This window comes from Hyperoodon ampullatus, assembly GCF_949752795.1.
Source record: "Hyperoodon ampullatus genome assembly, chromosome: 2".
Taxonomy (NCBI): domain Eukaryota; kingdom Metazoa; phylum Chordata; class Mammalia; order Artiodactyla; family Ziphiidae; genus Hyperoodon; species Hyperoodon ampullatus.
Window position 1 is genome coordinate 197,526,806 of NC_136915.1, and position 25,518 is coordinate 197,552,323.

Genomic DNA, 25,518 nt, shown 5'->3' on the forward strand with positions numbered 1-25,518 from the left:
GCACCCCTCCTCCCCCACTGCCTGGGAGCAGCTGGCGTGTGCCCTCCTTCCTTCCTTCAGCCCGTCCAATCAGAACAGCCACTGATGCTAGCCAGGCACAGACCATGTACCAGATACCCTTCTAAGCACTTTGCATACGTTAACTCCTCATAATAAGCCTACAAGTTGGCGTTGTTTTGTTCTCCTTCTGCCTATGAGGAAACTGAGACAGAGAGGTTGGGTAACTTGCCTGGAGCCGCCCAGCTGGGAAGTGGTGGAAAAGGGTTTTGAACTGGTGTCTGGAGCCACGGAGCCGTGCCGGCGGGAGCACAGGCTGTGTGCTGTTGTGTGGACCGTAACCTACCTGCATGATTTGGAATTCTTCTGTATGGAGACCTGGCTTTCCTCCCCGATGTATTTGTTTCTCCATCACTGATCTATATCACACACACTCGTGATTATCTGTACTCTGACTTGTGATCCAGCGCTACGATTTTATCCTGTTGCTCAAATTAATTTTGTTGTGCTGTTTGCCCAGTGGGGTTTGGAGGTGGCACTCTGATCTGGGTCTCTGGAGACAGAGAAAGGAGGAGGGTGGGCTGCGCTGCAGACGGCCTGTCCCAGCCGGGGGGTGGGGGTGCCTCCCGGAGGTGGGGGACCTCCCACGTCTCTTCTCTGCTCCCTCCCTGGCCCTGCCCCTGCCCTTGGCTCCATCACTCACCAAGTCTGGCTGCTTCCACCTCTGGAAATACCTCCCCCACCCATTGTCTTAATTCACGCCATCACCCCATCATGGAAGCACCCCGGCTCCCCTCTCTCCAGTTCACCCCCAGATGCCGCTCTGGGGGCGCCTTCCTCAGGTACAGCTGAGACGCCGTTGCTCCCCACATGGGGGTCCTCCGGTGGCTCCCAGAGGAGAACGTTCTGATTTCTCATCCTAATGTTCGGGGCCTCCACAGTCACGCCTTCCTGCCCCCCTGGTCCCCCCACCCCCCTTCCTCTTCCCTGCCCAAGCCATCTGCCCGCATTTCCCTGAGGAAGTTGAGTGAGACCTGCTAATTGGCTCTGCTGTAAGATGCAAGACCCTGGGCTGAACGGGGTTGAACAGGTTTCTTTCTTGTGGGACTTCTCAGAGCCTGTACTCAGCGGCTTCGTGACTGCCCAGGATCAGTTAGTGGAATGCGGAGTTCCCAGCGTGTGTCCCCGGGATCCTGTTTTCACAGGGCTTTCTGTAGGGCGGTGGTCCGTGGACCCCGTGGGGACACTGCCCGTCTTTGGTCAGGTCAGGCTCTGCAGTTCCCAGAGCCTGCCGCAATGTTCTGGTCTCTGTATCTTGGATTTAGCCACATCCCCAGCCTGAAGCCCCCCACTGCCTCCACCTTCCCCTACAAAAACCTCACCCGTCCTTTAAAGATACTTTTCTTGACTCCCCCCACCCCAACCGGGAACCTCTCCTGGGGTCTTTGGACCCCGCGTGGCAGCGCCCACCAGTTGAAACTGTTTGTTTTCACTCTTTGTCCTCTTGTCGGGGCGGTGACCCCCATTCTGCCCTTGGTCAGACTCTAAGCCCCTCGCTGGTAGGGCCGTGTCCTCATTACTTTATTCTCTTCAGTATCTTCACATGATACATCCCCCTGGCTGTCCGACTGTGCCTCAGAATTGTCTGTACGGCTTTTTTTTTTTGGCTGCGCCACGCGTCTTACAGGATCTTAGTTCCCTAACCAGGGATCGAACCCAGGGCCCACGGCAGTGAGAGCACAGAGTCCTAACCACTGGACTGCCAGGGAGGTTCCCATGCAGCTTTTCATCTTTTAATAAACTTGAAAATTTTAGAATGGTTTCAGATTTACCAAAAAGTTGCAAGGGTGTTACAGAGAGGTGTCACGTACGCTACGCCCAGTTTCACCTGTTGGTAACGTCTTAGTTACTGTGGTTCATTTGTCACAACTCATGAACCAGTCCTGATACATTGTTGCTAACTAAGGTTCATGCTTTGTATGGATTTCCTTTGTTTTTACCTGATGTCCTTTTTCTGTTCCAGGATCCCATCCAGGGACCACATTCCATTTAAGCCTGTCTTCTTAGGCTCCTTTGGGCCATGGCAGTTGCAGTTTCTGTCTTTCCTTGCCTTATTTTTTTTTAATTTTTATTTATTTTTGCTGTGTTGGGTCTTCATTTCTGTGCGAGGGCTTTCTCTAGTTGCGGCGAGCGGGGGCCACTCTTCATCGCGGTGCACAGGCCTCTCACTATCGTGGCCTCTCTTGTTGCGGAGCACAGGCTCCAGGCGCGCAGGCTCAGTAGTTGTGGCTCACGGGCCTAGTTGCTCCGTGGCATGTGCGATCTTCCCAGACCAGGGCTCGAACCCGTGTCCCCTGCATTGGCAGGCAGATTCTCAACCAGTGCGCCACCAGGGAAGTCCCTTTCCTTGCTTTTTTTTGTTGTTTTTTTTGTTTTTTGACCGAGAGGTGTGGCTTATGGGATCTTACTTCCCCGACCAAGGATTGAACCTGGGCCCACAGCAGTGAAAGAGCAGAGTCCTAACCACTGGACCACCAGGGAATTCCCGAATCTTTCCTTGTTTTGATGACCTTGACAGTTCTGAAGAAGACAGTCAGGTGTCTTGTAGAATGTCCTTCAACATGGGTCTGATGGTTAGACAGAGGCTGGATGACCACGGAGGTAAAGTGTCATTCTCACGGCATCAGATGAAGGGTATTTACTCCTAACGTGATCTGTCGTGGCTGTTCACCTTGACCGTCCGGCTGATGTAGTGTTGTGTGTCCCCACTGCAGAGTCACCCTCCCGTCTCTTTCCATGGTGCACTCTGTAGAAGGCGGTTACCTGGAGTGGCCGCAGTCAGGGAGTGGGGGCAGTTAGGCTGTGCTTCCTGCCATGGAGGGTATCCACGTAAATAACGTGCAGGAGATTTCTCTGTTCTCCATTTGTTTAGTTAGGTGAGCGTGCACTCGTGGATGTTTATTTCATTCTTTGAGTCAGACTCTGATACTGCATTGTTTATTTTGCTCTAACTGTTTCAGCATTGGCTGTTGGGTGACCGCTTTCAGTTGGTACCTTTGTCCCTTTGACATACCCTGATTTTTTTTTTTTTTTAATTTCCTTGCTTTGGGGCCCTACAAGATGCTCCAGACTCATCTTGTATATTCCCTGCCCCATTCCAAGAATCAGCCATTTCTCCAAGGAGCCTTGTTCCTTTCATTGGAGGATGGTGTTAGAAACCAAGATCTAGGTGTTGGTGATCTCACTGGTCCTAGGGCGTCACTGCTTCTAGACCCTCTCAGTGGACGGAGCTAGGACATATATGTGTGTATGCTAACCTGAGTATAAGTAACACACATACCTATAATTGTATTTAATATAATGAAAATAATAGACATTAGTTAATACCAATCTGTCCAACTCCAGTCTAGAACCACATGGTTCATTCTAACCTTTCTTTTATGTGGCTTTTTAATTTTTAAAACCCTATTTCTTCTGAATCACAGTCTTCAAGGCAAAGACTGCACTCTAAAGGCACTGTAGCAAGCATGCAGATGTGTCTTAAATTTAATTAAGTTTAAAGGTGCTGCACATCTAAGAAGCTACACCCGCCACCTCACAGATGTGCAGCGTCTCTTACCCCTGGGGCTGTGGGCACATTAGCTTCCACCTTCCCCCAGGTGATGCTCTGTGGGAAGCAGCCTATAATCCTCTCTAATGTGTCCATTACCCCCATGTTTGGGTGTTTCTGCTCATTTCCTCCTGTATCTGGTTCCCAGAACACCTGATACTTCCTGATGTGAGGCCAAATTGTCTGGGATCCATTACTGCCTGCAGCAGACTCTTTCGCAACAGCCCTGCCTGTCCCCCTTGGCTCAGCAACCAGTACTTCCGTCCCCTGTGGTGACAGTCAAGGCATGTGTGTCCCTAAACAGAGTCCACAAAGCTTGAAATGACTTCTGGATCATTTTCCAAATGAGAAACAGGTCCAGGACACATAGCTAGTGGCAGAGCAAGAAGGAGAACCCAAGCCGCTTCCCTCTTCAAGTCCACTGTCCCGGGCCCATCCGTCTGAATGTCCTACACTGGAACCGTGGTGATGCCTGATGGATTCTTAGAGAAGCCGCAGGTCTAACAGCACACCTAGACTAAACACCCCACACATCTGTGGCTCCCTTTCTGCAGGATGTCCCTGTGAGGAGTGCCTGAGACTTTTCTGCAGAGGAGCAGGACAGGATGTCCTCAGCTCACTGAGTTTGATTTCACGCTCTCCTGAGGCTCCAGAGCCGGGAAAGAGGGTGTGGAAAGGCACAGACCTAAGAAGAATCAGGTGACAGCTGTCCTGTCCTCCTGGAGGGGAGGGAGTCATGCCGGTCCTAAGCAAGATCAGGGCTGCCTTTAGCACCTGCCCCCTCCCTGTCTCTGCCCCTCTTCTCAGCCCCGTCCCCCATACTCACTCCTCCCTGGGGGCCGTCTTGTCTGCCCCCCCAGCGTGGCTTGTCCAGATCAGCCCTTCCCCAGAGTCCCCATCAAAACACTTCTTTCTTCAGTCAAGGTGTTTGGAAAGCAGTCTGATTAAAGTACGGGACACGATGCTTTCAAATTTCAGAGATCTGTTAATGCATCTTGACTATTTGGGGTGCAGGCCTTGACTCTAGCAACGGATGCCCCTTTGTTACCTGCACTTGGTCTTGAGTGCGTCTCGGGCATTTCTAACCATGTTTCTTTATGCTGAACTGACAACCTTGTGATTTTATTGCAAGGTTGCAACCATTTGCATTTGCCCACCGCCACCCCACCCCCCAATCCACCTGCTTATTTCAGGAGCTTTTGTAAGTAGACTTTTCTCTGGCTACTCATCCTGCCATCTTTGCCCCTAAGGAGCCCTGAGATGGCTTCCTGGCCGCAGTCTATCCTTTTCTTTTTGGAGAATGGCTCAACCCCTGCAGCCTGCCTCCCCACCGGCTCATACCTTCCCGCTACCCTCCGCAGGAAAAGCCAGGGCAGGAGGGGGCTCACGTTTGCTGCCCTGCAGAAGGCTCCAGCGGCAGCTGATCTGCCACTCAATTGAGAAGCCCCTTCCCGTTTGGAAGGTATTCTGCGATTATGCATAGTTACCCATTAACAGAAACCTTTCAGCTCCTTGCATGGTTCACCCTAAATGCCCTTCCTTTTCTCCCTTGGGAAGTCTTTATAACCACACAGTTGGTTTTTTTTGTTTGTTTTAATTTAATTAATTTATTTATTTTGGCTGTGTTGGCTCTTCGTTTCTGTGCGAGGGCTTTCTCTAGTTGCCGCGAGCCAGAGCCACTCTTCATCGCGGTGCGCGGGCCTCTCACTATCGCGGCCTCTCTTGTTGCGGAGCACAGGCTCCAGACGCGCAGGCTCAGTAGTTGTGGCTCACGGGCCTAGTTGCCCCGCAGCATGTGGGATCTTCCCAGACCGGGGCACGAACCCGCGTCCCCTGCATCGGCAGGCGGACTCTCAACCACTGCGCCACCAGGGAAGCCCCACCACACAGTTTTTAGGAAGGTCTCCTTTGCCAATATACACAGTATTATATAAATTACTCCACGGATAACCAATGACCCTCGCTCTAAGGATTCTACCATCAATATGTAAGCAAATATATTTCACTGATTGAGTCTAGGCAGCTACTACAGGACAGTTTTATAGAGTGCTTTAAAAAAAAAAAAAAAAAAGACACATCCTGGGGCAGGATTTGTCTTCCCTGAAATCATATCACCACACAACCTAGCAGACATCTATCCAGCTCCGAGCAAAGGGAGTGGAAATGAGTGCTGTGTTGTCTGGCACTTTCCTCCATTAAGGTGGAGGGCTGGTAAGAGCTTAAAGCTGAGGACCCTCTGCAGACCCCTAGGCTTATAACCAAAGTGGACCAAGATGGATAGACTTTCCCACTTACAGTAATAATCATAATAGTAATAATAACTGCTACTATTTCAGTACCTACTCTGTGCTAAGACTTAACATATGTTATCTGATTTAATCATCCCAATAACCCTAAGAAGTAGATATTTAATTACTTCCATTTTGTAGGAGAAATTTAAAAATGAGGGGCTTCCCTGGTGGCGCAGTGGTTGAGAGTCCGCCTGCCGATGCAGGGGACACGGGTTCGTGCCCCGGTCCGGGAAGATCCCACATGCCGCGGAGCGGCTGGGTCCGTGAGCCATGGCCGCTGAGCCTGCGCGTCGGGAGCCTGTACTCCGCAACGAGAGAGGCCACAACAGTGAGAGGCCCGCGTACCGCAAAAAAAAAAAAAAAAAAAAAAAAAAGAAAAAGAGACTCCTGAACATTAAGATTCTTGGCTTACATTCTTGGCTTACTCTTAGTTGAGTCAGGATTCAAGCTCAGATCTGTCTGATTCTAAAGCCACCACCTACCCACCCTGGATATGGGTTCTGAGTAGCCTGGAGCCTTAAACTAACGTGGCCCCCACCCCTCCTAAACCGACTTCATTTGCAGACCGGAGGCTGATGGGGAGAATGCGGGGGAAAGCCGGTTTCTCCCAAGCCCTTCCTCGGATGGGAGGAGGTGGGAACCAGGGGTCGTATAGTCCCGTAACCACCTCTGGTGATGCTGCCCTAAGCACCCCTCATTCGACTACGCAATTAGGAGAATGACTGCCCTGCCATTGTATGTCTAATCGCCCCAGAACAGGACAGCGACAGTGCGGGTTATTACCTGTGTCACATTAACCTCATTGTGTTACTTAAACACTAGATTCTTTTGCTGTGCACTCAGCCTCTATAGTTATTCACGTAACAAGCTTGTCGACTCTTAAAGAGGGAGAGAAGGCAGGAGCGTCAGAGTACAGCGGGTTGTCCTGACGTGTAGGGGTCTGGGGGCCCTGGGTCGTGGGTGGGCTGAGGGTGGCTCTGGGGGGAGCGGCGCCGGAGGAGAGGGGGCGCTGGCAGGCTTGTGGGGCAAGTGCATGTCCCCCTGGGGGGGACGGGGGTGTCACACAGCTCATGGGCTCCCTGACCCCATGACACATCAAGGAGAACATCCTGGGAAGAGCAGGGTGTTCGGAGAACATGCTGAGTGAGGGTGGAGGAAGGTTATTAGACATGGTAGTATTTCCCTGAAAAAACAGCTTCCACGTGAAATATGGGCACCTTCCAAGCAGATCAGAGCTGAGACGGAGCCATCCCACCGTTCAGAGCCAGGGATCCCTTTCTGCAGGCCTTTCACTGGGGGAAGAGGCTCAAATATCGCACAATTATCACTGACACCGCCCTGTAGAAAATAATTATTCAGGGGATTCTGAAAGGCAACATAATTAGCCCAATTAATCTCTAGCGATGAATTATTCTGTCCGATAATCGTCTTCGGAAGCAAAGGGTTCATTAGGGTCTCTGGCTGACAGCAGGGGGTCAAATGTCCTTTTATCTCCCTCTTCTGTCCCTGACTTGCCTCTCACTGTTGTGGCCTCTCCCGTTGCGGAGCACAGGCTCCGGACGCGCAGGCTCAGCCGCCATGGCTCACGGGCCCAGCCGCTCCACGGCATGTGGGATCTTCCTGGACCGGGGCACGAACCCGTGCCCCCTGCATCGGCAGGCGGACTCTCAACCACTGCGCCGCCAGGGCAGCCCGAATCTTCTTGCTTTGATAAAGTCTGTCTCCATTAACGAGGAAGCTGGTTGGGGGGCAGCAAAGGCTGGGGCCTGGGCCCCTAGACCTGCTGCCTGCTCCCCCGACCTTGAGGTTAAGGCCTTGATTTATCCCATGGGAACGTGAGGGGCACTGGGTGTGAGCTACGTGACCAACCGGCAGATTGACGGGGGGGTCTTCATGGGCCTCCGAGAAGCAGTTAATCTCAGCACACCCGCTGAACGGGGGATTCTCCAGGAGTTTTAAGGCCAAGGCCCTCCTTCTTGTCGGAACTTACTTTGCATAATTTAATAGTCTTGAACTCAGAGCAGAGGCAGGTGGTGGAACCCAGGGAGGGGAGCTCTGCTGGCTGAGCCGCCCTTTCTGATCAGAATCGCAACCCCAGTTCGGGGAGAGGTCTGAGCGGTCATGGAAGCTGTGTCTGGGGCCCCAGAGCACCTGGGGGCGAGGAGAGTCTGTTCCCCCGGGGACTGGCCACCGTCTGCACAGTGGCCTGTCCGAGCCGCCGGGCGGGGCCCCAGGTCAGCGCCTCTAAACCTTGCTGGTCTCAGATTCCTCTCCCCGGGAAAATGCTCATCGCCCTTGGGTACAAGATCTCGCGTATACGTTCAGGGCATCTGGCGTGAGCGACTCCAAATGTTACGGTCCACGGCGCATGCCCTCAAGGGACTTAAAATCTAGGCAGTGGAGATAGGGGGCCTCAATGTCAACAGTCCTGTGACAGGCCTGCCTCGGCGCTGTTAACCTTTAGGGCCAGATAGCTCTTGGTTGGAGGTGGGCTGTCCTGTGCGTTGTACGATGTTTAGCAGCATCCCTCGCTTCTCCCCACTGGATGCCACGAGCGTCCCACCCCAGGTTGTAACAATCAGAAACGTCTCCAGACATTTCCAACACCACCCCCAGTTGAGAACCTAGTGATAGAGGTGCAAGCGGTGTGCTCAGCCCCCGTGCCAAGGGCGATGAAGTCTGGGTGGGGGCATCATCAGGGAGGGCTCCCTGGAAGAGGAGCTGGGGGAGCAAACCAAGGAAACAGACTTTTGTTTGTTTGTTTGGTTGGTTGGTTTTTTTCAGCCTCTTATGGCTGGAGTCTAGCCCGGTGTTTGATGCACAGGTGCTCAGCGTGTGCTCACGGGGTGCAGGTGTCCCAGGTGAGAGACCAGCACCGAGCGAGGGCACAGGGGCTGCAGGGGTGCAGGCCGCCCGCTCCCTGTCCCGGGGATGAGGAACAAGACCGCGGCTTTGCAGCTCTGACTCAGGGAGCTGTAGAAGGCCTTGTTCTGAAGAGCCTTCAGAAGAGGGCCAGCTGCAGCTGCCTGTCTCCTAAAGCCTCCACTGACTGACCACAGCACCCCTTCTTGGTAGACCTGGAAGGGTGTTTTGGGCCCTGGAGTATGTCTGAACACAAGCCTCCAGAAGTCACTACCTTGTTTGGAGTTGGAGCCTCAGACGTCACCTGCTTTGCCCTCCCTGGCTGCGGTCCGAGCTCTAACTGCAGAATCGGGGAGCAGTGTTCCCACCCAAAGACCCTGGAATGGAGCGCGCCGTCCGTTCTCGGTCCCGGGTCACACGTGCGTGTTGCATGTCCCCTGGGCTGTGTCTTCCTCTTGGGCTGGAGCCGTGAGGGGCTGGGTCCTCCTCGCTCCTCCCTGCTGGCTCATGGCTTACTCGCTTGCTTGATGAGCCCGTGTTCTGGACCCTTGAGGTGCAGAGGGGACACGGCACAGCTGAAGGGTGTCCCCAAGCAGCCGGGGGACGGCGAGTTGAGGGCTACGTCAGGGAGACTGCACCCTGGGAGTCCAAGGAGCCTCACCTAAGAGCCGGCCCTGGGAGGCTGTCGGGACCCTTGCAGGGAAGGGATCCTTGGAGCCCCAGTTTCACGAGTCTGGGATGGAGAGCTTTATTGGAGCTTTTTTTCAATGCGTGTTAAAGAGCCGTACGTCCAGTGAAATATGTGTCTGCCTTCCCAGGGAGGATCACGGCGGCTCCCGGACAACAGGAGTTTATAGTGGCCTGGAAAACGCAGGACAATCTTTAGAGTGAGTTCCTGAGCTCCACGGAAAGCGTTTATGGTGTTAGGGGAGCCGTTTCCCTCTGATTTGTGTCTGAGCAGGGGGAGGAAGACAAGGGCCCCGAGGGGCGTCCTCGAGGTCCGCCCGTGGGTGGGAGCAGGGCTGGGCCTGGATGAGACCCCGGTAGAGGGGGAGCTGCTGAGGCGGAGGCAGGAATCCAGAAGGTGGGTGGGGAGTGGAGCGGGGCTGGCGTGGAAGTCTCCTGGAGGACCTGAGCCAGGAAGATGGGGTGGCAGTGCGGGAGGCGCCGGCTGTTGGGGGCACCTGGGGGCAGGAGGCTGCTCCCTGCCCCTCTGTGAACCTGAGAGTCCCTTGAGGCAGGGCAGGCATGGCAGAGGTCGTATGTGCAGCAGGCTTTATGGAGGACCTGCCACACCTGGCAGGTGCTAGGCATTTGGGATGGAAAGCTATATGGTCTCTGCCCTGGAGGCGGACAGACAGTGAAGACGTGTGGACCGAAGTGGGGTGCACAGGCCATGGACAAGTCTGCCTGGGCTCCAGCAGGGACCCGAGGGCAGGACGAGTGACTTCTACCCAGGCTAGGAAGTCATGGTGGAAAACCAGGCTACCTCCCGTAGAGGGCCTTGAACGCCAGGCCGAGGACTCGAATGGCATCTGAGAGGCACTGAGGTCCCACGTGGCGTGGATGGCGTGGCCTGTGACTCCTTGGTCTGTGGGTGGGAGCAGGGTCTGTGTGAAGCCACCTGAGCCCCTCCCCAGCCTCCGGTCTGGGCTTGGCACTCCTGTGCTGCAGTCTTCCCCCATGGGGGCGGGGAGACACACAGACATCAGTTCAGTCGAGTCTGTTCACCCTGGTCCCCAGGAGCCCTGGCCCGCTGTTCCCATGGCAACCACCAGCCGTGGGACCACGGAGAGCTGGGGGAGGGCAGAGCCCCAAGTCATCACTGGGCTCCCCCCGTTGAGAAGTGGGGGCAGAGGGGAGCGGCTTGCTGTATAATGGGGAGTGAGAACACCGGGCAGGAAAGCGGAGGGCCAGGGGCTCCCTTTGTCCTTTGAAGGAGGCAGCAGTGAAGTGCTGACTGGTGCTGGACCTGGGCACGGCTGACCCCCATCTCTCCTCCCATCCCTCCTTCTGAGCCTGGGGCGAGCCCCGTGCATCCTCGGTCTCATTAATGATGGATGACTCCCGAGAGGGAGCAGGGCTCACCAGCTGCTGGGACCGCCTGCCCTCGCTGGGCTGGGGGTCATTTGCAAGGAGATGGTGGCCTGGACCGCCAGCAGGCTGAGCCAAGCCGTGGACGAGCCCTGGGGTGGTGGTTTTTATTGGCCATCAGCATCATGTCCCTGAGAACAGGTCCATCCTCTGACAGACATTAGAAGCCACTTGGGAGGGGGGGTCTGTGTTCCCCCGGCCCTGTGTTCTGTTGGATGCTTTATCACTGAAGATCTGTGATGGGCGGGATGTAGTCCCCAGAGTGGTGCTGGGCTCAGAGGAGCCGGGTCCTCATCCCGAGCTGCAGAGCCCGCTCTCCTGGTGTCCACCTCACAGGATCAGCACAGGGCTTAAATGGCGTCAGAACCGTGAAGGGGCCTGGCACACAGTAGGCACTTAATACATGTTAAGTGTATTGCTTCCACGGTAGAAGGACAGGTGAGCTCAGTTCTGCCAGAGGGCCTGCGTGTTTCCAGGGGGCGAGCCCGGCCAGGCCCTCGGGGCTTACTTTCCTGGTCCCCACTCTCCTCTGGAGACCCTCCCTCCGGGCCCAGCCCTGCCCCAGCCTCTCTGCGCTCAGGCCTCCTGCTCTGGCCTGGTGGGTTCAGGACGTTCCCTTGCACAGGGGGGAGGATGAAAGCAAAGGACACTGGCTTTTCTGTGTCCACCCGGGTGCGCTTGGCGGCCCTGTCCCGAGGGGGCCTCTCTGCACCGCTGCCCGCACCCACTCTCTGCCCAGCCCCGGCCTCCAGCCGCGAGGGCTCCTGCAGACAGGCTGGCCTCCCCCGGCCGCCCTCCTGAGCCCTGAGTGTGGTTCCTGGCCCAAGCTGGACCTCACTCAGCTCAACGCTCGCCCATCTCTGCCCTTCTAGAAGGCTCCAGCAGAAGGAAGGCCTGCTGGGTTCTTCCGAGAACCCTCACACAGTGGGGACGTGGGGTGTGGGGAAGAGCCGGGGCTCCCCACTGGGAGGGTGTGTCATAGCACACGCCTGGGACGCTCTCCAGGGGCATTTTCCCTGGGAATTTGGTTCCATTCAAGTGGTGACCAGTCCTGAGCCGCTCAGTGGCTGCAGCCCGGGCCCTGGGGGGATTGGGTGAAAGCTGAAAGAAGGCCCGGTGTCCCCACTGCCTCTCCCTGACCCTCCCTGGCCTCACATTGAGTGGGTCCAAGGCTCTCCAGAGTGACCCTGCCTCGCCCCGGCCCAGCACGGGACCAGGCAGGAGCTGAGGCTGGTCCTCCTGGAGGGGGGCAGCGGCGCACCGCCCACGAGCCCCTCCCAGCTCATCCCTCGCCTCCCCTCCCCCTGCATCAGGCTGTGGGGACCGGCGACCCGCTCTCGAAGAAGGAGAAACCGAGGCCCAGAAAGGCCCAGAAGAGGCTGTGCAGGAGCTCTGAAGCCCACCCTTCCAGCGTGTAGGGACTAGCCGGCTACTCCAGGGACAGGCCGGCTGCTGCGGGCGGGGCAGGCGGTGGGGGGGCGGGCGTGGGGGAAGGAGAGGGTGTTGGAGCTCTGCTTTGGCCGCAGCAGGTTCCCAGGCTTCCGGCTGGAGACGGAGAGCTCGGAGGGTCTCCTGGCCCAGAGCACAGCCACAGTCTTGGCAAGCGGGCCACACAGCCTGCCTGCCAGACACTCTAGGAAGGTTCTTCCCAGGCCAGATGATCCACAGGTTCCAGAACTGGGACAAAGCCCAGCGGGAGGACCTTGCCTGCCAGCAAGGGGACTGGCCGCGGCCCCAAGTCCTGGAGGTAGAGAGACGCTGGCCTGGCCCGAGGCCCACTCGTCCAGCCTCCTGGCAGCCCTGCCCTCGTGCATTCCCAGAGCAGAGCAGGAGGGGCCTCTTCCCGTGACCTGTGACCTGTACGGCGCTCCATCCCAGCGTGTCGGTCGGGAGGGGCCTCTGGGCCTCCTGCTCCGTGGTCCTCATTGTCCGTTATAATTTATTTTGGGAAAAGCATGGACTTCAGAGTCAGACTTGGATTCAGATTCCTCCTATACCACTTACACACGCTGTGTGACCTTAGGAAGTTAAGCGGCCTCTCTGAGCCCGGCATCTGTAAAGTGGGGGCAACTACATTCGGGCTTCGGTGCCATGCTCAGCGTGTGAGGCACTAAGTAGATACCGTTCCCTTCCCTTCCTGCCTCAGAGGACGTTGCCTGCGCCTCAGTGGCTCCAGCAGACCTCGTCAGGTTTATGCCAATTTCTCTGCACCCCCAATCAGAAGCCTTCTTTAAAATGAGCCTCCCCGCCTCACTGCTCTGTGCCCAACCTCGGGGCCGGGGGGGGGTGCCTTGGCCTTTGTTAAGCCGGGTCCTTTTGGTGGGTGGTGGGGCTACCCTGGAGGCGTTGGTGGCAGATGGGCTGAGCCTGAGGGTCCCCCTGGGGGCGGGGGGTGTTGGGCGCAGCAGAGGGTCGAGGAGATCCGTGACATAGAAGGCTTTTTCAGAAATGGGAAACCTCCGGGGAGGCGGCCGGGCCAGGCGGACCACAGGTCTGATGGGGAGCAGATGTTCTCACCGGGCTGGGGGAAGTGGGGCGCCTCCTAGAAGAGGGCCTCCCGCTTCGGGCAGCCCTGCATGGCCATGCCCTGCCCCCAGCTGTCCCCACTGGAATTCTCCCTGCAGCCTGGCCACCTCCCCTGTCCCCCAGCATGGCTCTGACATCCTGACCAGGTCACTGCCACTCCGTTGGGCCTCAGTTCTTCCTTCTGTCAAATGGCCTCTGAGGCTACCCCCAGCTCTGACGCGTGACAGATGTTACCATCCACCCTCCTCCACGCTGGCACACAGGCTGGCCGACCTTGTACCCGCAGCCCAGTCGCCATTGTCCCGGGGCCATCGTCCCATTTTACAGATGAGCGGAGTGAGGCTGGAGATTAAGTTCCTACTGAAGTTCCCACGGCCGTGCTGGCTGTCGGCCGCAGGCCCCCTGTGCAGGGACGCCAGCAGCTTCTCGGGGAACGACTGGGGCTTCAAAGGCAGTGGTAGCCTGTCCATCTGACTGTCCCCTCGCTGTGGTGTGGCCCCTCCCTGGGAGCCAGGAGGGGCAGAATCTACAGGGGAGACTGGAAGGTCGGGGTTGGAGATCTCGGGGGGGCCTACAGCCAGCAGCACTGACGTGTGAGGCGCCCGCCCCCAGCAAGGCTGGCACCTTCAGAGGCAGTGCCTCTTGTCACTTGGCCACTGGTGGGTCCTGGGAAAGGCAGTGATGTTGGAGACTCGGGTGGGAGGGGGAGTGAGAGTGCGCAGTGCAGGGGGAGCCCGCCTAGGCTGCCACTGACTCGGATGCTGTGCTCTGGCAGCTTTCTGTCCGACTCACTCTGGGCCTTGCAAACCTCAAGGTGGGCCCCATTTGTAAAGCAGATTTGCTGAACTCGAAGCGCACCAAAGGCAAACACCTTATGGAAAAGCCGTGATTCTAGTACAGACCAGGCCGGCAGGCTCGGCAGCGCTGCCCGGGAGGACTTCCTGGGTGATGGAGTTGTCCTCTCTCTGCTGTGGTGGTCACCAGCTGGCATGAGGGTGATGCTCCTGAGCAGTTCAAGTGTGGCTGGTGCAACTGAGGTCTTAATTTGTATTTAATTTTAGTTCATTTCAATATAAAAGATGCTCAAGTGCGTGAGTCATTGGGGAAATGCAAATTAAAGCTCCAGTGAGACACCACTTCACACCCACTAGGATGGCTAGAATAAAAAGACAGACAGTAACAAGTGTTGGGAAGGACGTGGCGAGGTCGGAGGCCTAGCACGCTGCTGGTGGGGACGATGGTGCAGCCACTTCGCAAGACAGCCTGGCGGTTCCTCAGGTGTTACAGAGTTACTGTACGACCCCATGTTGCGCTCCTAGGCATTTATCCAAGAGAAATGGAAACCTGTGTCCATGTAGAAGTTTGGATATGAGTGGTCATAGCAGTTTTATTCGTAAAACAGGCAAGAATGACCCGAATGCCCATCAAATTATGAACAGGTAAATAAAATAGGGTGTATGCATACAACGGAACATTACTCAGCCACGAAAAGCATGAAGTACTGACACACGGTACGTGCATGCGCCCTGAAAGTAAAAGAAGCCAATCACAAAAGTCAACGTGTTTACGATTCCATTTCTATGGGGTGCCTAGGATAGGCAAATCCACAGAGATAGAAGGTAGATCAGGGGCTGGGGCAAGGGGAGATTGCTAATGGGTCTGGGGTTCCTTTTGGGGGTGATACAAATGTTCTGGAATCAGATAGTGGCAATGGCTGTACAACTTTACAGATGTACTAAAACCCACTGAACTGTGCACTTTAAAAGGGTGACTGTTATGCTTTGTGAGTCAGCGCTCCGTAAACATACTGTATACATATGTCCATTTGTGGATCATGGCCACAATAATGTCAGGTGATAATATCTCTAGAATCAGACCATCTGGTTGGGATCCTGGCTTTACTGCCTTTGGCAGCTTACTTAACCTCTCCGGGCTTCAGTTTTCTTAACTGTAAAATGGGGGTGATAATTGGACCATCTCAAAGGGCTGTTGTGACAGTTACGTGGGCTACAAACCAAAAGCCCCTAGAAACGTGCCTGGCAGGTGCCGGAGGACTTAGCCCACTTAGCCGATACTAATGTTACTAGTTTCACAACCAGAAATCCCCCAGGGCCCCTTGCAATTGTCGCCCACACCTGGGCCCAGCCCTAGCCCTCCCGCATCCTCCTCCTTGCCCTCCCCCCTTTGCCTGCAGATGGTCTTTGCTAATGTGAGAACTGTTGCCATAACAACCACTCCGCTCCCAGCAGCAGCGACTTCATTGGAGCCGGGTGTCACGTGAAGGTTCTGGGCAGCATCACTGTGAGAACGTTGCCAGTAAACCATGAGGGTTACAGGGCAGGAGAGCCGGGCCTGTCAGGGAGGGGGCCACGTCCCCCGGCGAGGCAGGCAGGCCATCGTCGGCAGCAGGCTGGCCCTCTGCGCCCAGGCTGGGGTTCAGGTCTTTAAATGAGGGCAGGCTCAGTACGTCAAGAACCCACTCTCTGACCCTGTAACCGAAGGATCAGAGGGAAATGAGGCAGAAGAGAAAGGAGCAAGCCGGCACCCCTCCAGACAGAGCTGGAGGCGGGCACCCTCTCCGGGTCCCCTGGCCCTCGGCGCTGGCCGCCCTGGACCAGCACGTCTTTCTCTGAGGCACACGGTGCTGGACGGGAAGTAGCTGTGGCAGGACTGCTGTCCAAGCCCTCTTCCAAGTGCAGGCTGAGCCGGGCTGACCGGCCGGCCGTGGGGGCCGCCCTTCGCCCGCTGCAGAGAGAGGCGGCCACTCCCCCGAGGAAGGGCGGGGCTGGGCATAATGTGGGGTGGCAGGGATGACTCTCCTCCCTCATCAGGCCAGCTTTTGCCAGAAGTGAGGCCAGAGCGGGGAGATGGGAAGCCTGCTCCACTCCCCAGAGGCACTCCGTCTGCAGCCCCTGCAGCAGAAAGGCCAGCCGGGTTTCTCGAAGCTCTAGCCCCACGTCCAGGCTTGCCGAGTGGAGCCGACGGGTGCCCAGAAGCCAGGCACTGCAGCCTCTATCCCAGCGGGCAGGCTCCCCCGAGTAGGTGCTGCAAAGCCTTGGCTGTTCTCCAAGGAGGGTGGGGTTAGGGAGGACGTCAGCCCCGGAGCGCAGAGCCAGGCGAAGGGGGTTGTGCCGAGCAGGACGCAGAGGGAAGGAGAGCATCTGGGCGCTGCCCGCCCAGAGCCTGGAGCCCACGCTGCCTGCCCGGCAGCACTGCGGCAGCGTCCGGCGGCGCCTGAGGCCCGGCAGCGCCCCCTGGCGGCCCGTCTCCGCAGTGAGGCCGCGGCCGGGTGGCCTGGGGAGGGCGTCCCCAGAGGAGCGGGACAGAGGGGGCCCCTCAGGTGAGGCCTGGGGATGCGGGAGTGGACTTCCGCAGGGAAGGGACAGTGCGTTTGTGCCAAGGGAGCAGACTTGAGCTGGAGGCCCCGGACACAGCGCCCGGCGGCCTGGCATCGGGAAATGGAAGCCCTGGTTTCGATGGGCGCCTGCTCTGGCGGCCTGCGGCAAGGAGTCTGGATCTCTCAGGCGCTACCTTCTGCATCGCGTCACCCACAGAGGGGGCTTGGGCGGTGCAGATTCCTGGGCCCCGTCTCCAAGCTGCTGCTGCTGAGTCGTAGCCTCTGTGGGTGATACCCTGGCACCTGCCTCTTCAGCACACTCTGGGAGGAGGAAAAGATGCTTTTACAGGCTTTAGCCAACAACAGAGCTACACAGCCAGGCTGTCAGAGTTGCTTCGGGCCTTGGGTATGCCCAGCCCCAACTCCCTTATTTAATCCACAGAGAAACTGAAGCCCAGAGAGGGGAGGTAGCTTACCGAAGGCCCCACAGCCGACTAGCGTGTGCCCGGGGGAAACCAAGAGAGAGCTCTCCACCGGCCCCGAGCCACTGCCCTCGTCTTCCCGCCACCCCGCCTCACAGTGCCTCTTGGCCCAGTGCCCACTGGAGACAAGTCGCTGAGGGTCTCAGAGCCAAGTCTTCTCACTCAAGCAAAGTCAAAACTGTCGGGGATCTGCAGAGACCCCTGCCTGGTGATTCTGGGCCAGGGGAGACCTTCGTGCCCCCTCTCTGGCCCCTCCTGGTTTCCTTTCCTCACCTCACACAAGCACATGGCCGGTACCTTGCTTTGTCGTCCTGGCCCTTTCTGGGTGCTCTGGGGCCACTGACTGCTGGGCTCCGGGCGGGCACTCATTGGTCGAGAGGGCTCAGGCTTCTCTGGAGCGAGGATGGGGACCCGGGAGTCCTCAGCAGGAAGCTCGGAATTTGTCGCGCTGCAGGACTCTGTGACAGCCGCCTCCGACAGTATTGTGACTTACGTGGGAGGCCAGTGAAACGACGGAATTAGTAAAAGAATAAACTGTCCCGCCCGCACGGTGGTGAAGGTGGGAGCCTCTTGCACGGAGGGCCACTCCGGGCTCTTTCTGGGGCCTCTGGGCTCAAAAAGGTGGTGAGGAAAGGAGTGGGGGAGTGGCTGGAGGTGAAGGAGGGTTGCTGGGCTCTACTAGAGGGCAGGGAGGTTTGTGTGCAGCGTCCTTAGTCCTCTGCGGTTTCAGCCCCGTGCCAGCCTCATGCAGGACTGGGCCTTCAGAGGCCAAGGCTCCTGGCAGTCCATCTAGGGCAGGGTTACTGGCTTTCAGAGTCCGCAGAACCCGCCTGGTATGACCTGTGAGCCGTGAGCAGAGACCTGGCATGTGTGGGGACTGGGGGTGGGCTCACAGTGCCCTCCCGGGCTGGACCTTGAAGGTCATGTCCTTGAGCAGAGGAGAGGGACAGAAATGAGTCAGACTCCCAGAGACGTGGGGCTCCGTGTCCACACAGGACGATCATCCACGGACACTGGTTGTCGGGTGGTGACACAGACTCCCAAGGATCTCCTGCTAACTGTTGCTGGGGAAGGGGACCCCTGGCTGGAGCCGAGATCACTTTGTCAGAGAGAAGTTTGTGTTTGTAACTGGCTCTTATTATAATGGTATTTGACCTACGTGTACTAGGATCCCAAACTGTGATGAATTTTAGAATTTAGAGAAGACTTGGACACTACCCTTGGGATCTAATAGGGTCAGGAGAGATTTTTTTTTTTCGTTTTGGGAGTTGTTGAGAGAGGGTGTGTGTGTGTGTGTGTGTGTGAGAAGCTTAGTCCTGCCTGTCCCAGGTCCTTTAGCCTGGATTTCTAGGTGGATCTATTCTGTACTGTCTCAGTTAGTTTATGCAGCTGTCATCCCTGCTGGTGACACGCCTCCATGCCGATCGACCCCAGGACAACACAGAGCGGCCAGTCCAAGGCCTCCGGTGCAGGAGCCCTGGGCCAGGAGCCCACTGGGCCTGCCACCCCCCCCACCTGGTGACGCTCCCAAGCCTTTCTTCTCTGGGCTGGAGCGATGTGCTTTTTTTCCCATTCACGAGATGCTTCTTTCGAGCTCTGAAATGCCAGGACCTGAAAATCTTCCATTCCTCCTGTTGGTTCCCACCTGGTGCAGCCACTCAGAACAGGAGCCAGTCTCGAGGCTGGACCCAGATGCAGTCCTCTGGAGGCCCTGCCCCGGGCTAAAGTGAACATGCGCTCCAAGACGCAGTGCAAGTAATTAAGAGTTCACCAGGCAGTTACAGCGGTTCACCTAACTGTCAGCCAGTAATTAAAGCTGTACAGAACTTGGGGAAATTTGACTGCTGAGTCCCTCCTCCTTCCTGCAGGCCCCTAAATCTCTTGGGGTCCTTATCCTCGTGCCCATTACGTCAGGTTTCAGATCACAGGCCGAAGAAGGGCCCTGAGGCCCAGCACTTCCCACGACTGAGACGGGCTCGCAGGGACTGGGGATGAAGATGTACCATCGCTGCAGTGCAGGGGGAGGTGGGCCTGGTGACCCCTCCACGTGTGAGCGAATCCCAGCGGAGAAGGTGGGGTCCACCTGAGCTGCACCTGCAGGAGCGGCACTGCCACCTGCAGGTGTCTGAGTGTGCCCACTGCCCGCCCCGCCCCCGCTGTACCTTCGGACAAATTAGAGCTGCCTCGTGCAGAGAACCTCCTGGGCACCAAGCGCCCGGTTCAGCTCTAATTCTCCCGACTGTGCCACCGGGCGGGTTCGCTGTTCTCTCTCTTTAATAGAGCGGACAACTCAGAGGAGTGGTGAGACGCCTCGCTCCAGGTCAGACGTGCTGGGAGGGCATGCCTCAGGCTCTGCGTTCCCTCTACCGCACCACCCGACGGCACTCCCCCCCCCGCCCCGGGTCTTGGCCCTTCACGGTCTTGCCCTCCAGAAGCCTGTCTCCCTGGTTCTGACTCCAGAGCAGAAGGGACCCTGTTTGCCATCAGCCTCCCGGGGTGCCGCCCTGTCTCCAGCTCCAGTGACCCCTGTGCCCTGGTCTTTTCCTTCCACACCTGCGGTAGGGGACACGTCCACACAGCTCTCTCCGCGCACACGTCTTTGGGACAGCAGAGCGGAGTGTGCATGATTCTGATGTGAGGGTTTCCACTGCCAGCTGGACCCTGGGGAGGTGTGTGTCTGGAGGCGTGTGTGCGTGTTTGGGGCCCTGTGTTGTCCTGGAAAGAACAGAGCTTTGGAGTCACACAGACATGGGAAGTGCCTAGTCTTGAGCCCACCGTGTGGTGCACACTCAGTGAGTGGGTGTTGCGTGCATTTGCACGAGTGTGTGTGTGTGCACATATGCGCACCTGATGTCAGGTTTCCTTGGTGGCTGGTCCTTACCCCAGGGACTCCTGATGGAGCCAGCAGGTTGTCTGTGGTCTCCTACAAGAAACACCGCCCCCGCGCGTGCTGGGAGGATGCTGTTTGTGGCGACTGTGTTACCGTGGTGACGGCTGGGTTGCAGGACGCTTGCGTCTTCTGAGCTCGGGGAGCACACACATCCTCCCGGCTGCTCCATTTGCAGGGTGAGGCTTGGAGCGGCAGTCAGGACAACTCGTGCTCCCCGCCCCACCTCCTCGTCACCCCATGACTGCTGGGATCCCTACCCTGCCTCCCCCCAGCCCTGCTTCTCGCACACACGTACATGCACCCGCACACACACAGGCACACATGCTTACTCAGGCATGCACCACGCCCTCCTCTTGCGGGTGAACCCTGTCCTGCAGGAACTGAGAAGCCAGGCCCCCGGAGGAAGGCTGCGAGGTGTGTCCTGATCAGGGCCTCCAGCCCAGGGGAGAGGTGTGCTCTGTGGCCACGGCGAGGACCCTGGCGGGAGCTGAGTCACACTGCAGGGGCCCTTTTCCTCATTTGCACGAAGGTACTGCATAGACTGGGAGCGTCCTGAGTGCGTCCCTGTCCCACACGGGGGCCGGAGAGGAGCTCCCGGGCTCCCCCCAACCGCCGCTCTATTTCCTCCAGCCTCTCCCCCATACCCAGACCTGACATTTGACAGACGCATGGAGGCATCATGACTCAGCCAACAAAACATTGTCACAAAGTCACGTGTGCCCCGATTACCTCCCCGCCCCATCTCTGATCTCTGCAGAGATGGTGGGAAAGGGGTGAAGCTTGTTATGGGTTGGTGGTCAGAGGTGGGTAGGGTGGGGGGGTGAATGCCTTTGCAAATGCAGCTTATTCATATTTTAAAGCGAAAAATTTAAAGACTTGCTTCTGGGGTCGGGGATGTGAACATCAAATTGCCCTCCTCCCCCTCCCCCTACGCCCGGCCCAGGCACAGGGTCTGCAGCTCCTTGAGCCACAGAGGCCTTCCCTTACATGCAGCTCAGTCCTCTCGTCCTGGGACTCCCGCTGCACCCCCAGAGATGGGCCTGTCACCTGAGAATGTGGACACAGCCAGACTCTCACCACCAGCTGCACCTGAGCTGAGCCTTTAACGAGCAGGGTGGCATGCCCGAGATGGCCACCAGGGGACGCTGCTGGGGCTCGGCGGGAGCTGTGGGGTGGCACCTCTGCAGGCTCTCCAGGCCTTGGGGCCGAGAGCAGAGCCAGGGCCCCTAGCTCTGTCCCCAGTTCTGCCCCCGCCTCCCCCCACCCCCGCATGCCCACCTACACCTGGGGTGGCAGCCTGATGCCACATGTTCTTCACTGATACGTTTCTGCACCTCCAGCCAGTCGTCCCCCCGCCCCTGTCCCTGACCTCAGCCTCCCGTTCCTCCTGTGACCATGTTGGACTGAGTCACTTCCAAGGACTCTTGTGGAAAAAAAGACGTCTTCCTAATGGGACACGTATCCATCCATTCTTTTTTTATGTGTTTTTATTGTGGTCTCATCCATCCATTCTAGAGACGGTCACCGAGCACCTGCTCTGTGCCACCGCTGGCTTGGTGCCAGCGATGCCGAGATGCCCTGTGATCGATGCAAAGAAGTGTGAGCTTCTTCCTGGACTTGACTGTGCCCTGTGCTCCATGTGAGGCGTGGGACCCTGTCTCTGAGGCTCAGTTTCTCCTCCGTGAAATGGGGCAGCAGCACAAAGCTCCCCCATGTGCTGTGAGGCCCCACCTCGCTGATGCCTGCCTGGGGTTGCCACACACGGTGTCCGAGTCACCCTTGGTCCCCTCCTCGGGGACGCTCACCCCTCGGAGTCGTGTGCACCTCTTCCCTCACCTCTGCCAAACCCATGGAAAGCATTGCCCTGGCCCAGAAGCCCCTCCACCCCATCTTGGTCCCCACATAGGCCTTTTAGGAGCAAGCTTTAAAAATATACGTACACAGACAGGGTCCCTGTCTGTTCTCCACACCAAGCCATCATTACAGCCACGGAGCAGCTCACACGTGACCCTTGCCAGGATAAAGAGGCACTGGCGCCCACACGCCCCCAGGAAAGGGAGGTGGCTGGGCTCAGCGTGGAGCCGGTTCTCTGGAAAGGTGCCTCCGAGGCTCTAGGAAGGCTTCCTGCAGCCCTCACCTTGCCTACCAGACAGGGCAGCTGCCTGCCAGCCGGCCGGACCTAGGCTTGGGGAAAAGTGCCTCCTGAAGGGACTCAGAAACGTCCCCTTCGGCAGCTAACAGAGCTGCACACTCCTGCTGGGTCTGGGTTGGGGAGGGCCCCCGAGGGTCTGGATCGGGGGCCCGGTAGCCTGTGGGGTCAGAGCTCTGGGGTTTTCCCCATTGGGGGATCTGCCTGCATTCAGTGACTGTGGGTCCCAGGTCCCCGATAAGCCGTGGAGCAGGGTGGACTGTGGTGTGTGCTTCATCGAGGCTCCCTGGATGGATAGGTGGAGGAAAGGGGAAAGCCCCTGAGTCTCTTCATGCTCGGTACCCTCAGGCTTTCGGATGTTTCCGCCCTGGGAAGGCGATGGGGCACATTTCTGTCTGCTGTGGTGGAGTCGCCTCTGTCCAGGCTAAAGTCCTGCCTGGAAACCAAGGCTGGGTTCCATGACCCAGATCGTGCAGGGTCTGCAGTGGGGCTGCACCCACACAGCCTCACCTGGGCTCACACCGCTGGCCTGGGGTCTGGATGCCCTGTACTCGGCCTGTGCCCCGGAAGATGGCTGCTCACTGCCCCCTGCCCGCCAGCGTTTCAGGGGCTCTGGGCAAACTCTCCCCTGAACCCCAGCGGCAGATGCTCCCAGCCTGGGGCAGGCTCACACCAGCTCCTAGAGCCAACCCTCAGCCCCTCCCCCTGACTCTGGGGTCAGCGACATCATGTTGGCAGCCTCACAGTGGGGTACTTATACCCCAGAAACTGGCCAGCACTACCCATTTGGGCATCCCCACCTCCGAGAGCCAGTTGTTAAACATTTACCAACACATCTCCAGAGATGGGGTTTCGGGCAGACCTTCCGGCTGACCCTGACCGTGGGGGCCTGGGCCGGGGCCTCTGCTGGGAGAAGCGGGGCCCCCCAAAGTGACGCCAGGCTGGGGTGGTCTCGCGGGGCTCTGGGAAGACACTGAAGGCCGGTGCCTGCAGCCCCCGTCCAGGCCCGGGACGTCAGGACTCCAGGGCATGTCCAGGGCCCTTAGAAAGGCCTGAGAGGCAGACCCTCGTGCCCCCGGGACCGGTCCCCTGGGGATATGGTCACCTGCCACCTCCCGGCCCAGCAGTGAGTCCTCTATGCTCATCCAGCTTGTCCTCTCCCCACTCTAGATCCGGAGTCCCAGAGAAAGAGGACGGTGCAGAATGTCCTGGATCTACGACAGAACCTGGAGGAGACCATGTCCAGCCTGCGAGGGTCCCAGGTGACACACAGGTGAGAGCCAGCTGCCCCCTCTTCCTCCCATTGTTGGGGGGCAGGGCCTGCGACCTTGGCCCGAGCGTGCGAGGTCGGTGGGCGTCCGAGCCGTGCGCGCCCAGACCCCGGGGCCACGTCCGCGTGTCCACAGGAGGAGCGTGGCCTTGCCTGGTGTCTCCTGCTGGAGACTCAGGTTTCGTTTCATTAAAGCTGGAGCATCGCTGGAGGGGGGGTGGGAAGCCGGAGCCGCCACGGGGCTCAGGCTGTGATCTCCCACGTCCGTGTCCCTGCTGGGTGCCCGTCTCCTCGTGGTCACAGGGGTCATTAACTACCCTTCTCTTCCTGTCCTGGAGCTTCCACGTGCCCTTCTGACACCCAGCCTCCTTCTTGCCCTTCAGCCGGTGGCCAGCACGGTGGCCCAGGTTCCACACCACGCAGACCCCCTCCACCTGCCCCCCGCGAGCCTCGCAGCCCCCGCCAGGACCCCTCCCACAGCATCTCCCTGCCCGGTGTCCTGGCCTCAGGCTCTGCCGTGACTCAGAATTTCCCGCGCTGGCTCCTTGGGCTGCCTGGATGAGCTCATGCTGTCAGCTCCAAGGGGGACAGAGAGCCGGGCTACACCCCGGGGGGTAGAGAGCAAACAGCCAGGATTGAGAAATCCTGGGGGCTGTGCAGCAGGAAGGTGGAGAAGGGGCCTGGAAGCCGGTTCCTCCCCATCTCCTGGGGTTGGAAAATGAGAGCAAAGTTGGGATCTAGGGGCAGTGTGAAAAGGGCTTTTCTTAGCCCAAGTGTGTGGCCAAGTTATATGCAGACCAACTTTACATACCTCCAGTGACAGAGAACTCATTACCTCTCAGCCATCCGTTCCTTGTGGGGTGGCTGTGACTATGAAGTGGAGCTGAAGTCTGGCCTCAGTGGCTCCCACCCATCGGCTCCAGTTCCCCTGCGGAGACTCCCTCCTCCTTCCTTCCCACACTCTTTGCCCAGCCCCATCCCATCTGGACACGCAGCCCTTTGCTCCCAGATGTCTGAAATATTTTACATGATGAAGCAAAGCCTCTTCTCTCGGGGGTTACCTCTGCTCGGGCCAGCAGGACCCCAAATAGTGATGAAAGGGATGTGATCAGGGAGGGCTGAGAAAAAAAGTGGATGGTGGGGCTCTGGGAGGCCCTGGGACTCAGGTCCTTTTACATATGTGTCCAGCCTCCAGCCCTCCCAGCCCTGAGCAGAACCCAAGTGGGACAGGGGTCTGGCTTGGCTTGGCTCACCATTTTAAGGACCCAGTGGATGAAATCTTGAATGTCCTCTTTCCCCCAGCCAGGGAGGTTGTTGGAACAGTGCTCAGCACCAAATCACCCGCCAGCCCCATGCCAAAGAAGGCAGCAAGAGCTCCGTTCCTGAGAGGGTCACACCCCAGATGACTCAGCCACAGGGAAAGGGCAGCCGCAGCAGCCCCGGCCTCCTGTTCCCCCGCCTCTGAGCCCCCAGCTCCCCAGCCTCCTGGTGCCCCGACCTCTGAGCCCCCAGCCCCCCAGGTTAAGGCACCTTGACCCCAGGCAGGCTCTGCTGCTTTCTGCTTGGGGGCAGAGTGGGAAAGAGGCCAGAAGCCTTTTGCCTAAAGTTGACGGGTGTGTGGGCAGCGCCTCTGGCCTCTGGCTTCTCTCTCCCTTTATGGGAAAAGAACCAAGAGCCCTGAAGCTGGTTTTTCTGTTTACTGTGGACCCAGAGCCACTTCCTGTCTTAGGCTTTGGTTTATATTATTCCTGGTTCACGCTTTGATAGCCAGAACAATGATTCCCTGAATTTTTACGGTTCTTTTACTTTTTAAAGTGCTTCCCATCAATCAGCCCTTCCCTCGGCCCTGGGAGTGGACAGGACGTGTACACATGCCCTGAGTTAGAGAAGGTGCAGCGGGGGCCTCCGGAGAAGGGGTCCCGTGCCAGAGTCTCACGAGCGGATCAGGGTGGCTTCTGCGTCCAGCGAGCTGAGAGCCCGGCCGGCCGAGTGCAGGACAAACACAGGCTC

General features: G+C 57.9%; 1 protein-coding gene across 3 annotated transcripts in view; it reads left to right on the forward strand.

Annotated features, from left to right (window-relative positions):
• Nucleotides 1–25,518, forward strand: part of NAV1 (neuron navigator 1) — a gene marked incomplete at its 5' end in the record, with an annotated part of 148,322 nt that overhangs the window by 42,566 nt on the left and 80,238 nt on the right. For all 3 annotated transcript variants that reach the window (XM_079696769.1, XM_079696771.1, XM_079696770.1), the window contains one exon: nt 23,409–23,511. In XM_079696769.1, coding sequence (XP_079552895.1) covers nt 23,409–23,511 — 103 coding nt within the window. The remainder of the gene's footprint in view (nt 1–23,408; nt 23,512–25,518) is intronic.